The sequence below is a fragment of the Glycine soja genome, chromosome 9 (genome assembly GCF_004193775.1).
Source record: "Glycine soja cultivar W05 chromosome 9, ASM419377v2, whole genome shotgun sequence".
Classification (NCBI taxonomy): domain Eukaryota; kingdom Viridiplantae; phylum Streptophyta; class Magnoliopsida; order Fabales; family Fabaceae; genus Glycine; species Glycine soja.
The window spans coordinates 40,564,762-40,578,245 of NC_041010.1; the positions used below are offsets into that span (position 1 = coordinate 40,564,762).

The window sequence follows — 13,484 nt, forward strand, 5'->3', positions numbered from 1 at the left end:
ACTCAATTTTATATTTAGAATTAATTTGTGAAAAGAAATTTCATTGATTACGTTAACTACCCCCACAATACGGTTTCACTCTCACTGAGTGAAATCTTCTGTTTCAGCACCGAAATAGAAGTTTAAGACAGCACCGAAAAGCTCAGTGCTTAAAGAAGTTTTGTTTTTTTTAAGGGTTGTGCTCAAGATTTTTTAACATGAATAAGTAAGATAAAAGTATAATTTTGTTGGGTATTTTTTTTTGTCCAAACCAGAATCTCTAATCTATTGAATTAAAAAATAATTTTATTTTAAATATGTAATTATCATTGATCCACAGAATTTTTTTTATATACAGTAAGAATTAAACTTAAATTTTTTTTATTAAATAAATTATTTTTATTTATATAAATTCGACATAATCTTATCGTATTGCACCAACCTATTGCATTTATTTATAATCTCGTTGCATATGACCACTTGATAAATACGCATGAAAATAATTGGTTCAAAATAAATAAATAAAATACGTTTCTACAATAATTTTTAACTAATAATTTTTTCGGTGGTTCGGTGAACAATGAACATCTAACATATTTAATTAAGATAAAAAAATCCATGATTGTTCTTGTTTGTGAAGTAGGTTGTCTAATCCGCGTTCCTTGCTTGCTTTCTCAAATGTTTGATTCTAATGTCTGATTCCGTGTATCAGAAACACAAAGTATATAGCTTTGTTATATCACTTTAGAAATTTTGTCTTTATTCTGTGCGTAAAGGAAACATCTTATATTACAACAAGAAAAGAAAAAGGAAACCATATCTAGACTTGCATTAATCTCTGTAATGATTGACCATTTATTTAAGTTAACCTTAATTTCCGGTTACCTTGCCTTTGAATTCAATTTGAGCAACTCCACCTGCCTTTGATTGCTACCAAGCTAGAGTCATGACACTCAGCAAGGTTCAACCAAGTGAACATTATTTTCTCCTTTGCATTAAAAAGTGAGCATTATTTTATCACCATCAAGAACACGCAGGGACGACTGACCTATGTTGGTCCTTAGTGGTATGTTTTTTTTTTTAAAGTAGGTAAGAGAGAAAGTTGACTTTTTATCATTTTGGATTCTTTAAATAAAATATAAAAAATGGATGGTTAAATAAATTATTTATTAAAATAAGTTTTTTCACCCTTATAGGATCGATGTAACAGATATTATCTTGTTTGTTTGGTGCAATGATGTTTTAGTGACCAGTGTAAAAAAAATATTTGTTTACATTGATTTTTTTATAATTGATATAGAAAAATAATTTTTACATGTATTTTATAAATAAAATACTCTTTTATGTCAGTTATAAATATAAATGACGTATTATTCTTTTAATAACTAATAATCTATAAATTAAAATCTTACAATCTTGCAATAACTTAATAAAATCATTAACAATTGTAGAACACTTATAGATATTATATATAAAAAAAAAACCTTATTGATATGTACTAAAATATAAATATTTTTAATATATATATATATATATATATATATATTTCAAGATTATTAATATTTTAAATGTTTTTAAATATTTATTATGTATTTATATTTGATAATCGTTGGACGAACTTAATAATATTAATAAAATAAATATTTAACAATTCTCCATCAACCAAACTCCAAAAATTTGTCTACCATAACCCAAACAAATATTTTTTCTCATAACAATTTAATGAAATTATTTATCTTAAAATCGATTGCAAAATATTTTAGTAATAATTGTTTTTCACAAAAAGGCGCGATTGGATTTGTATTTTTTTTTAATAATTTTTAATATTACTACTACAATCTTGTTTACAGCTAATTCAACTACCGTACCTATTTGGGTTTTGGACTTTATATTTATTAAGTAACTACCCAACCAAATATGAAGCTTTTTTTTGTTTTGAAAAAATTACTATTACAAGCACGCTCTATTATAAATATTCAAATTTGTAGTCGAAATGAGTGAAAATATTTAACAAAAATAAGTGCATTTTAAACATAAATTACAAATTATAACTATATACATGTTAACTATTAATTTATATATAATAAACTATCACTATCTACTATTTTTTCTTTTTTATCAATTTTTTTTCTCTTGTGTTGCATTAACCGTCATTTATGCATATTATTTTATATATTTGCATAAAAGTAAAAACATTAAGAAAATCTAACTTAATTGATTAATAAAAAGTCAATTTTAAGAGTATAACATTAATTATTGTTACATTATCTTAAAATCAATTGGTATTAAGTATAATTGTTTAACAAATATATAAGCTTCACTTCAAAGAATGAGACAATCGATGTGAAATTTGGATATTTTTTAACAATTATATGAAAACCTTTGTTCCTATTGCTAGCATCACCTTAGTTTGAACTCTTCTTGCCATTGCGGTTGCTAGCCAATGGCCCTGACTGAACTAGATGTCAAAAATGTTTTTCTTAATGGTGAGCTCAAAGAAGAGGTCTATATGTGTCCTCCTCTAGGATACACACTTATTTGACCAACAGGGTTTGTTGTCTTCATAAGGCTCTTAATGGCCTTAAACAAGCACCCCAACGCATGGTTTGCTAAATTTCACAATATTGTCAGTAAGTTGGGTTTCTCTTCCAATGGTCATGACTCTGCTCATTTTACTCGTAAAAGAAAAAGAGGTATTGTTGTCTTACTTCTTTATGTTGACGATATGATTATTACTGTTGGCATTGTTGAACTCAAGCAATTCTCGAGTCAACATTTTGAGATAAAGGATCTTGGACCTCTATGTTATATCTTCTAGTGATGGCATATATCTCTCACAGGTCTTACTGGTAGTAAAATTGAACGCACTCCTCTTGAACCTAATGTTCGATTTACTCCTCAAGATGGTACTTTGCTACTAGATATCTCTTCTGTTGTTCATTTGGTTAGTCAGTTCATGAAGGTCCTGTGTACCACGCATTATGTTGTTGTCCTTCGCATTATTCGTTATGTCAAGGGTACTTTATTTTATAGTCTTTATTACTCTGTTGCATCCCCTTTGACTCTTCAAGCTTACTCCGGTGTTGATTGGACTGGTGATCCTATTAATCGTCGCTCCACCACTAGTTTGTGGATTTTTCTCGGAGATTCTCTTATTTCTTGAAGAAAAGAAACAAACTTTCACAGCTCGTTCTAGCACTGAAGCTGAATATCTTGTACTTGCTGATACTACTTCTAAAATATTATGGCTTGGTTGGTTTCTTGCTGATTTAGAAGTAGTTCAATCTTCCTCCACTTATATTTATTGTGATAACCAAAGTGTCATCTAAATTGTCCATAATGATGTTTTCCATGAGCGCTCGCATATTAAGATTGATTGTCACTTTGATATTGTAATTAAATTTAGAATCAATCATGATTTTATCCTTGATTTATATTTTTATTTAGTTGTCTCCTTTTACATGATAAATAGGAGCAAAATATTTTTCACATATTTTAATTTGTCTTTTACTCTTATTCTAATGGTTGAATAATATTCGTCAATTATTTATTGTAAATTTTTAGATACTTTGATTCATACCAATAACTGAATGTAAGTTAAATGAGAAATTAAGGATTTTTTTCTGAATAAAAATTAAGCATGTATTTACTATAACATTAATTTTATTTTGTAAATTTAACTTACTTTCATATTAAGGATGACTATATTTTTTTTGTAATTTAAAAAAATCATTTTATAGAAGTCTACTCTAAATTGGTAAAGACTAATTTATAGACGTCGATCACTTAAGTATATTAAATATTTCTTGCATTCCAAAATAATACTAATAGTCTTTTAAGGATATGATACACCGGTTAAAAAATATTTAATTGATATAAATTTAGATAAAAGTATTCTCAACTTTTCAATTAGTCATGTGATAAATTATCCTATTATCCACCAATAATGAATACATTTAACTATCCACATTTTCATATATATATATATATATATATATATATTGTTGGAAAAACGGCTAAAAAAAGAGAACTATTATTTGAAAAAATAATAATTGAAAAGACTATTATTTTGAAAAGCTCAGCCAGACTTTATATCACCAGATGTGATCGAGTTTTTCATACTTGCCACACCCTTCGAGAAGATAACAAATGTGCTGAATTGGTCAAATTAGATCTAAATTAATCTTCTGGACGAGTTCATTAGGTTTTGGATGTCCCACCGCATAACAATGCTTCTATTTATGCTTGTAGCTGATGCATCTGGAATAGCTTTCCCTAGAGTTTATTTATTAGAAAATCCTTGAACAAGGTATGAGAGTAGCTGAATGAAATACCAATGGAGTTTGAATTAAAAAAGAGAATAAAAATGACAACTATAGGATCATAACAGAATGGTTTAAACTACAAGAGATTAAAAAATATTGTTACTCACAGTAATCAATTTTTTACATTAAAATTTTTGCTCTCCTTTTAATATAACTTTTTCTAAAATTTATCATTAATATTTCTTTTTATTTTAATTGTTTGTTGATATATATATATATATATATATATATATATATTTTAAATTAATAGTATTTCAAATCTAAAAATAATTAATACAAGAAATATTATAAATTAAATCTTATATAATAAACAAACATTATTTTAAACTTATCTTATAAATAAAAACCAAGGAAGTATATGCAAAATAAAACTAAGCTACTTGTGTGGTTGGTTTTGGTCAAAATAGTAAGAAAGACAATTCAAAAAAAAAAACTAGAGAGAGATACATCATACATGTAACTATGCTACTCATATAACGTAACTATGTTTAGACACAACATCCTTGAGGTAAGGCGCAAATAACGATACATCTAACTACACAAAACTCATTCTAACAACTCAGCACAAATTGCTCATCCAATCCTCTCTCTGTCTCTCTTCTCAAACTTATTGGCTCTTACTACTTATCTTCACACAAGTTCTTAGTCTCTCTATTTCATTCCCAGGTTTAATACAATCTCTCTTCTTCCTTTGACATGCATGCATTGCATCCTAGCTCTCAGTTTTTATCTTCTTCAGTCCCCCCCTCCCTTTCACAATGGATTATATATATATATATATATATATATCATATGAGAGTTTTGTAAATATCTCAAATTCTCATTGGATTAAAAAAAAATGTTATGAGCAGGTTTGAAAAATATGTTACACATTGCTGCTTGCCAACCGATTGGCTTCTTCAGTATTCAGTAATAGAGATGAACACTTGCTTGAAAGACATTCATTTGATTTTTCCATGGTCAGTATTTCCTTTTGGTGAATTATTTATACACTTTTTTTTTATCTTGGGAATCGAAGACAGATGCATACACTCTCTTCAAAACCTGTGCATGACGGGAAGTTGTAACCAAAATGTGAAATATTTTTCTTTTAAAAAAGAACAAATTAAACTAATCTCTTCTAAAGTTTCGTCAAATTCTTCGTGATGTTCTCCCCTTTCTTTTTTATCTTTATACTAATCCCTCTTAATTGTTTGAAAAATATTAAATTGACACTACCTGTGCATTAAACTGCATACATTAAACTAACCTCTCTTAATTAGTATTTGAAAAATATAAAGAGAGCTGCATGTAAAGTTTAAAAAAGTAGCTGGTCATGTGCTATCTCAAGAAATCTAGAAAAGTAAGGGGTCATGTGTAATCTCAAAAAAACTTAGAGAGAGAGTTAGTGCAATTTGCTTTGTTAGAAAATGCTACTTCTTTCTTTTTCCTTTTTTACTATTTTTAATATTCACTAAAAAAAGTCAATTTTGATACTTTTTCAATAAGCAGCAACGAAAATAAAAAAAATAAAATAAAAATGTCAAATGAATTATAATTTTCTCAAAAATTAAAATTAACCTTTTCACCTCAATCTTTATTTTTGGAAGTTCTTTCATCTAAATTATTTATTATTTATAAGAATTCATTTTCCTTTAGTTCAAACAGTGTGCATTCTATATATCATCAAGAGGTCTACGATCTTGCCATCTTGGGAATGAAATTTTGTTGAAACACCACTTTCATGAGTTAAAATATGTCTTAGTCGTATCATTCCTGAAAAAGGACAAATTATGTATGCCAATAAGGTCTATGCTACATTCCTAAGGTACCAAAGTTGCTAAATGTCATTAATTCCATAGTGCTTTCCCCACTTGCTGACAATTGGTGTTACCTTCATGGTTGTTCCTTGCAGAACTTTGGTCATGTGAACTTAGCCTACTCGTTTTGTGTCTTTATTATTTTCTTCCACTGTTTCTTGCTTAACTTGAACTTCCTCATGGCTTATGATGTAACAGTATGGCATTGATTGTCACTGGTTTAGTAATTAGTGACTATTTGTTCTGTTTTCTAAGATTTATCTTCTATTCATCCTAGAGAACAGAACAGTAATATTGAGCAACAAGAGAAGGAGATCAACACAAGTACACAACAGAAGAAAAGATGGGGTTTTTGCAACTATTGGAGGTGGCGTCTGCTCCAGTTATTCAAGTCCTACTTATCAGTGCAGTGGGAGCTTTTATGGCAACTGATTATTGTGATAATCTTCTTTCGGCAGAGTTTAGAAAATCCTTGAACAAGGTATGAGAGTAGCTGAATGAAATACCAATGGAGTTTGAATTAAAAAAATGTAATGAATTTCCTTAGAGGACAAATTTTGGACAAAAATCCACACATTTTTTTTCTTCTTTGATTTTGTGTCCCCATGTGCAGATTGTCTTCTTCGCGTTCACTCCTTCGCTTATATTTGCGAGTTTTTCCAAGAATGTTTCTCTTGAAGATATGATATCATGGTACACATTGATTAATTTTTCAATCTCCTTAAGAATATTTTGGTTCTGTTTATATTTTAATAGAATGATTTTGAAGAGGTAGTATTAATAGATATATTGATTTATTACCTCAGTGTTACATTATGTATATGATTTGATCAACTGATATGTGCCACTCTCTCGGGAGGGAAAAGAAGAAAATAAATAATAAAAATTAAAGGAGAAATAACTGTATATCTATTTTGGTATTAAGGAATAAGCCATGCGTAGTTGAAACTCTCAGGCAAAACAGGAATGCTTTACCAGAACAGGATAAAGGTATATATCATACAACAGCATATCTTTGTTGAGACAGAATTAGGAATGAACTTTCTTAAGAGCTTTACATTTGGTGATATTACTTGGAATGCTTTGTCTAAATCCAAGAGTAATTGATTTCAACTAAAATTCCATCTAACCAAGGCAGTTTGAGCCTAAGGCTACTGTAGCTTGATTAATCATTAAACCGAGATGCATTGTCTAAAACATAGCTTGTTAGGAGAAAGATAGTCCTCAGCCAGAGTTTCGGTTAAATCCTATTAAAATTAGTAACAGGGTCTTCTCCCATTGGCACTACAAACAAAGCCATAAGTTATATAGCAGTATAGCGCTGAGTTTTGATTTTGTTACCTTTGTCACTGATAATTGCAATGAGACCATTTATGTATATTTGAAAAGCACAAGAGAGAAAGGGTATCCATTTGTGTTGGCAATTGAGATTTTATGGCTGTCATATTAAAATATTTAATGTCTCTGCAGTTTTCTGATTTGCTTGTAAGTTTGGCTGAAGTTTGCTTGTGTGTCAAAAAAAGCTAGTTGTAAGTGTAAGATTAGAAGTCTACTTTTAGCTTAGTCATAATTTACTGTAACAGTTTAGATGTGTGCAAAATCTGAAATAGATCAGACCAGATTTGCTCCTCTCTTCTTCTTACGTTTAAATTTGCTGGTTCTTTTCTACAGCATTTCTCTATTTTTCCACCCAATACCTTTATGTTCTGTTTTTCTGACAGGTATGATTCTTTTATGTTTGTTTATGCTTTATGTTAACCATGTTGTCACAACCCATTCTTGAATCATAATCGGTGCATAGAATATAATTTCTTTAATCTGACTAACCTATCCTATATTAAATAACCTATAAAAAACATATAATATATTCAGACAAAACTATATATATATATATATATATTCCAATCTAACAATTAGATATCCAAGGCCTCAGATTTCAACACAAATCTTTGATATATTATCCAAAATATCAACTAATAACGATGTTAGTCATAAATACTAATCACCAAAGTATTTCAAAACATCATAAGTACATCATCAATGTATATGTAAGAGAGGATCATTTAAATTTCAAAATAAAAGAATTCTCTCTAAATCTATTATTATCCTTATTCCTATAGCTACATTATACTGAAGTCACAAACAAAAAAACTATCTATCAGACGCAATGCAGACCTATCAAAAGATAATCAAATTCCTGGATAAGTCAGCAAATTCTAAAAAGTCAGTCACTCCACTATTTGTGTATCTGAAAAAATAAAATAAAATAAAGGGATAAGTCACAAAGATTTAGTGAGAGCATAAAATACAAAGCAGACAGGAATGAGAGTATAACATTGCACGAGTCTTGACATTCAAAGGAATTTAAATAACATTAAATAAAGAAAAATAAATACAACTTGTTTTAGAAACTATTATGAACTCCCTTGAAAATTTTTAGAATTTCATATAAACTTATTCAAGAATAATAACTTTATAATCAAACTTGCATTCCACTATGTGTACATAGACCATATTATCTCTTCGTTGTGGTAAACGGTAATTATAAAACTACGACATTTAACTCGTAAACTATATTATCTCTTCGTTGCAGCAAACACAAAATATAAATATACTATGTGCAATTGACTCGTAGACTACATTATCTCATCGTTGTAGCAAACGACAAATATAAATATACTATAAAAAATTGACTCATAGGCTATATTATCTCTTTGTTGTAGAGAAAGACAATCAATCATGAACTCATAATAAATAAAATAAACTAATAATCCAACAATCATTCTTATATATCTTATCAAAATCTCAAAATAAATTTCAATCAAGCGAAAATAAATATTTTTCCTTTATTCTCAAATACTCCTAAAATTTCAAAGATCACAAGAGAATATATATATATATATATATATATATATATATATATATATATATATATATATATATATATATATATATATATATATATATATTGAAGTTTACTTGCTTCTCCTAAAAGAACTTAAAAAAAATTTAGCTAAATAGATTAGCTATTCACTCAAAATAACGCAATCAACGCCTTCAATACTATTGGGAGATCAACCACCTTATTTTTCACAGGATCTAAGCATTCAAAATAAGAGAACAAGAGATTAGATAAAATTCTCAAATTTAGCATACCTAGGGTTTTGAGGAAACTACAAAAATTCCTAGTACTTAGTTTTCTAACCCTCTCCACACAACCCATAACTAAACAATGCTATACAATACTTATCTAACACAATAAGTTATAAATTTTTACCTTAAAAAGATCAAATCGAAAAAGTGGTGTTCCCTTTTTCTCCAATCACATTCTTGTGCTAGAGAATGACACAATGATGCAATAAACTTGATAAATTTTGAAATAATAGAAGAAGATGATTGAAAGGTTGAGAGATGAAAATTTGAAAAGAAGAGATAGGATTTGAGAGATGGGGTGTGTTATTGAGAAAGAAGAGGAAACCTGGAAATAGAGGGGATTGGGTTGGTTATAAAACTAATGGGGGATTTCGGTTGGTTATAAAAGTAAGGGGGTGATTATTATTATTTTTATATATATTTTTTTAAAAAATAAAATGAAACCGTGCGTTTCACATGTCTTGTTTACTCATTAATGCAGGTGGTTTATGCCCGTTAACATTGGATGTACCTTCTTAATTGGAGGGATTCTCGGATGGATACTTGTAAAAGTACTAAAACCAAACTTGAAAGTGCAAGGGCTTATTATTGCTTCATGTTCAACAGGTACCATAGCATCAAAGTTTTGGTACGGTTGGCAAGAGTAAAATTTGGAAGGAATGGAGAGGGAGAAGTGTGAAAATTGACAATGTACTTAGACATGGATTTATTCTTTGTTACATCAGTAAATTTTTATTGCTGTTCTCATCCAATCCTTCCATTTTTTCACTCCTACCAAACACTCTTAATTGTCTCACAAACTCTTTATCTAAAAAACTCTCATTTATTTATAAATGTAACATAAAAAATCCTCTCATTTCAAGGGTGCTTCTTGGATCAGGAAACATGGGTAATCTTCCTGTTGTAATTATCCCAGCAATCTGTGATCAGAAAGGAGGTCCATTTGGTGCACCTGATGATTGCCGCAATAGGGCTCTCTCTTATTCCTTTTGCTCTTTGGCGGTAATGCATTCATTTTTTTCACTTGTTTTTTTTATCCTGGGTTAGAGATTACGGGTGTATCCCAACCACTGGATTAGAGACTAATCTCGCTAGTAGTATATGATTTTTGTTGGCTCAAGAAATTTTTTACACTTGATTAGCTTTCACCATCTCAACATGTATTTGATATTATCATCTTTTATTAATTGTAGCTTGGTGGTGTCTTCATCTGGACTTATACTTACCAACTAATGCAAAACACATCCTTGAGATACAAGGCATTTGAGGCTGCTGAGATCTTAAAGATTCCCAGCAAAGACATTGATGCTAATGCAGAAGCTCGCCTTCTCAAGCAAAATGAGGGTTACGCCGTAGACACTGAAAATCAGATTGTAAGACTCCATGCAGTAGTAATAATATATTATTGATTTGTGGGCAGAAAATGAAAATATTGGCATGAAACATCTTATTAAAACAAAGAATATAGTGTTGAAAGTGAAAGTGGTTTTATAGTCTTGGTCAAATAACAATGAGTGAACATCGAAAGTTGGAAATCTTTCTATTCATTTTTTTTGTATTTTACTCCAGCCGTTATATTGTGCTTTCTTCTTTTTCTCAAACTCAAATAAGTATAGTATATATCAGACATCCTAAAAGATCTGCTGATTTATAAAATGAATCCGAATCTCCAGCTTGTAGACCAAGGTCCTTCTATTGCAACGAAGAATATGGAAAAATGCTTTTGTCACAGAATGATGGAAACTCTTGTCCAAATCCTGGCAGAACTAATGTCACCCCCAACAATTGCTACAGTGAGTTCCTTTGTTTCCTTTTTTTCTTTCAAATTTGTTCATTTGTCTTTAGTTCTCTCTCTACTTTTGTTTGATTTGTGTCACTGTAACTTCAATGATCCAGAGAAATTTTACCTGCTTCCATGATCAGTTTTTAGGTTTCCTCTTTGGTGGAGTTAAATGGCTAAGAAACCTAATAATAGGGCACGATGCTCCACTGAAAGTGATCCAAGACTCAATTCAATTGTTAGGGTATGTGCCTTTTTCACATAAAGCCAATAGCTCAATATTCTACCGTGTTTGTTTTTTTTTTTTATGTTAATGTTTGGCTAAAGGGACAACCTGATGAAAAAAAAGTAGCATAAATGAAAATATTAAGATGGTTGTGTAGCTACACACCGAAGGACAGGATTCAGAATAATTGTATAGGAAAAAATATTGATGTGAAAATAATTAAGGAAAAGAGATAAAAAAAATAAAAAAAACAGTTAATGTGATTTCGACATTTGCAAAGGTGGTCATTAAAAGCACCACTTTTTAGTCTTATAAGAAAAAGAGTTAGAGAGACCAATATGGTGAATCATATTTCATTCTCTTACCCCTAGGATTAGGGCTTTAGACGAGTTCAATAGCATCATGCTATCCATGTAGCCAATCTTACTTAGTGGCACAAGGCTTTTTGTTGGCCTCTGCTTCACAGTTACTGAGACTGAATTCATTCTTTATAGGGATGGTACAATTCCTTGTATCACGGTTTTGCTTGGTGGCAACCTTACACAAGGTATAGAAAATTAACTTCCATAGATATACTCTCACTATTCAACATATTTTAGACAATCTGAGAACTGAAATTAGTTTTTTTGTCTCGAAATTATAGGCATGCGATCATCAAGTATCCAACCATTGATCCTCATTTGCATCATCATAGCTCGACTTTTCTTACTACCTGCCATTGGATTTTTTGTTGTTAAAGCGGCTGCAAATTTTGGTTTCCTCCCATTGGACCCTTTGTTTCAGTATGTGCTAGTGATGCAGTATGCCATGCCACCTGCAATGAATATCAGTAAGTTATTCCATACTTGTAGCTCATGGGAGCTTCTCAATTGTAAAAACTTTACTGTTAAATTTTCTCTATGGCAAAATTGTCAAACTCCATTAAGTCGATAAGTATTTATGGAGAAGTTTAGATGTGTGGACTTTTGAATAGTCGGAGTGCACAAATTAATTTTAACTTGTACAAAAAGTTTGATTTATTTTACCTCATATTGATGTTATACTTCAACGACTTGTTATGACATTGTGCAGGTACCATGGCTCAGCTATTTGATGTAGGCACTGAAGAGTTTTCAGTTATTCTCTTGTGGACATATGGAGCTTCAACTATAGCCCTCACTCTTTGGTCAACGTTCCTCATATGGATATTTTCTTAATTAAGATAATTTTTTTATCACCACAGCCATCAGTAAATTATCCAAACAAACAGCATGAAGGAGATCGTATTCTCTATACAGCTGGATATGAAGGATGGTATGTTTGAGAATTCTTGGTAAATTTTTTGCATGATGTGCTCTAGAATCAACTAGACCACACAATATGACAACTAAGTTAGGAGGCTGGGTAAAAAAAAAACCGGATTGCGGTTCATGGCTCTGTTAAAGATGTGTGTGTGGAAAGGGTACCGTGGTTGAGGCCATTCATTTTGTTTCTAGTTTTCATGTTTTTCTTTCTCCTCAAAAACACATGTCTATTTCTTTGTACTATCTAATAGTATCTGTTGTAAAAGTTATGAGATACGCGTTTATTAAATTTAACAATTTAAGATACTGTCTTCTATGCATGATCTGTGATCAAAGATAAATACTTCTTACAAACAAGGTCCCGGCCCGTACATGTAATATATGGCTAAATTTCTTAAACATGGTATCAGAAGGTTAGATTTCTGGCTACGTGAATGATGAAGAATTTGTTGGAAGAACAAAACCCATTTATGATGATTTCTAAGTCTCAAATCAACAAAACCCATTTCTGGCTACGTGAAATATTAACATAATTGCATATAATATAAAATGGCCATTAAAATAATATTCTTAAAACAATTATCACGTGCATATAATAAAAATTAAGATCGAAAGTTTGGTCAGAAATATCAGTCAGACTTTATATATCATTGTGTCAATCTTTTTTGTTTTATTAATGTTTTCTTTAAAAATATATCTTAATTTAAATAAAAATGAATAAATAACAAAATTCATTCATAAAAAGTGTGATGTGATAATAAATTAGTCTTTAAAGATAAAAATATAAATTTAATCTTTTGAATATAAAAAAAGTACAACAAATTAATCTTAATATTAAATTTGTGAGCCATTCTGTAATATTAGATTAATGTGATAATAAATTATATTTTTGACTCATCAATTTAACATTAAATTACAAATTTATAAATTAATTTATCA

General features: G+C 29.6%; 2 protein-coding genes across 2 annotated transcripts; both read left to right on the forward strand.

Annotated features, from left to right (window-relative positions):
• The first annotated feature begins 2,397 nt into the window (after positions 1-2,397).
• LOC114425408 (uncharacterized mitochondrial protein AtMg00810-like) lies at positions 2,398-3,393 on the forward strand. Its single transcript, XM_028392326.1, has 2 exons — positions 2,398-2,672; positions 2,820-3,393. Exons 1-2 carry the CDS (start codon positions 2,555-2,557, stop codon positions 3,140-3,142), a joined length of 441 nt encoding a protein of 146 aa, XP_028248127.1. The 5' UTR covers positions 2,398-2,554; the 3' UTR covers positions 3,143-3,393.
• Positions 3,394-6,128: 2,735 nt separating this feature from the next.
• On the forward strand, positions 6,129-12,817 carry LOC114368911 (protein PIN-LIKES 7-like). Its single transcript, XM_028326201.1, has 10 exons — positions 6,129-6,584; positions 6,717-6,796; positions 9,738-9,862; positions 10,137-10,258; positions 10,450-10,629; positions 10,930-11,049; positions 11,180-11,280; positions 11,757-11,809; positions 11,906-12,091; positions 12,334-12,817. Exons 1-10 carry the CDS (start codon positions 6,447-6,449, stop codon positions 12,456-12,458), a joined length of 1,230 nt encoding a protein of 409 aa, XP_028182002.1. The 5' UTR covers positions 6,129-6,446; the 3' UTR covers positions 12,459-12,817.
• The last annotated feature ends 667 nt before the right edge of the window (positions 12,818-13,484 follow it).

Excerpts from the sequence above, each read along its gene's own strand:
- LOC114425408 (XM_028392326.1), top strand. The coding sequence starts at position 2,555 with ATGGCCTTAAACAAGCACCCCAACGCATGGTTTGCTAAATTTCACAAT. Across the intron at positions 2,673-2,819 it reads TACTCGTAAAAGAAAAAGAG|GTCTTACTGGTAGTAAAATT; the intron begins GTATTGTTGTCT and ends TATCTCTCACAG.
- LOC114368911 (XM_028326201.1), top strand. The coding sequence starts at position 6,447 with ATGGGGTTTTTGCAACTATTGGAGGTGGCGTCTGCTCCAGTTATTCAA. Across the intron at positions 9,863-10,136 it reads TATTGCTTCATGTTCAACAG|GAAACATGGGTAATCTTCCT; the intron begins GTACCATAGCAT and ends TTCTTGGATCAG. Across the intron at positions 11,050-11,179 it reads CACCCCCAACAATTGCTACA|TTTTTAGGTTTCCTCTTTGG; the intron begins GTGAGTTCCTTT and ends TTCCATGATCAG.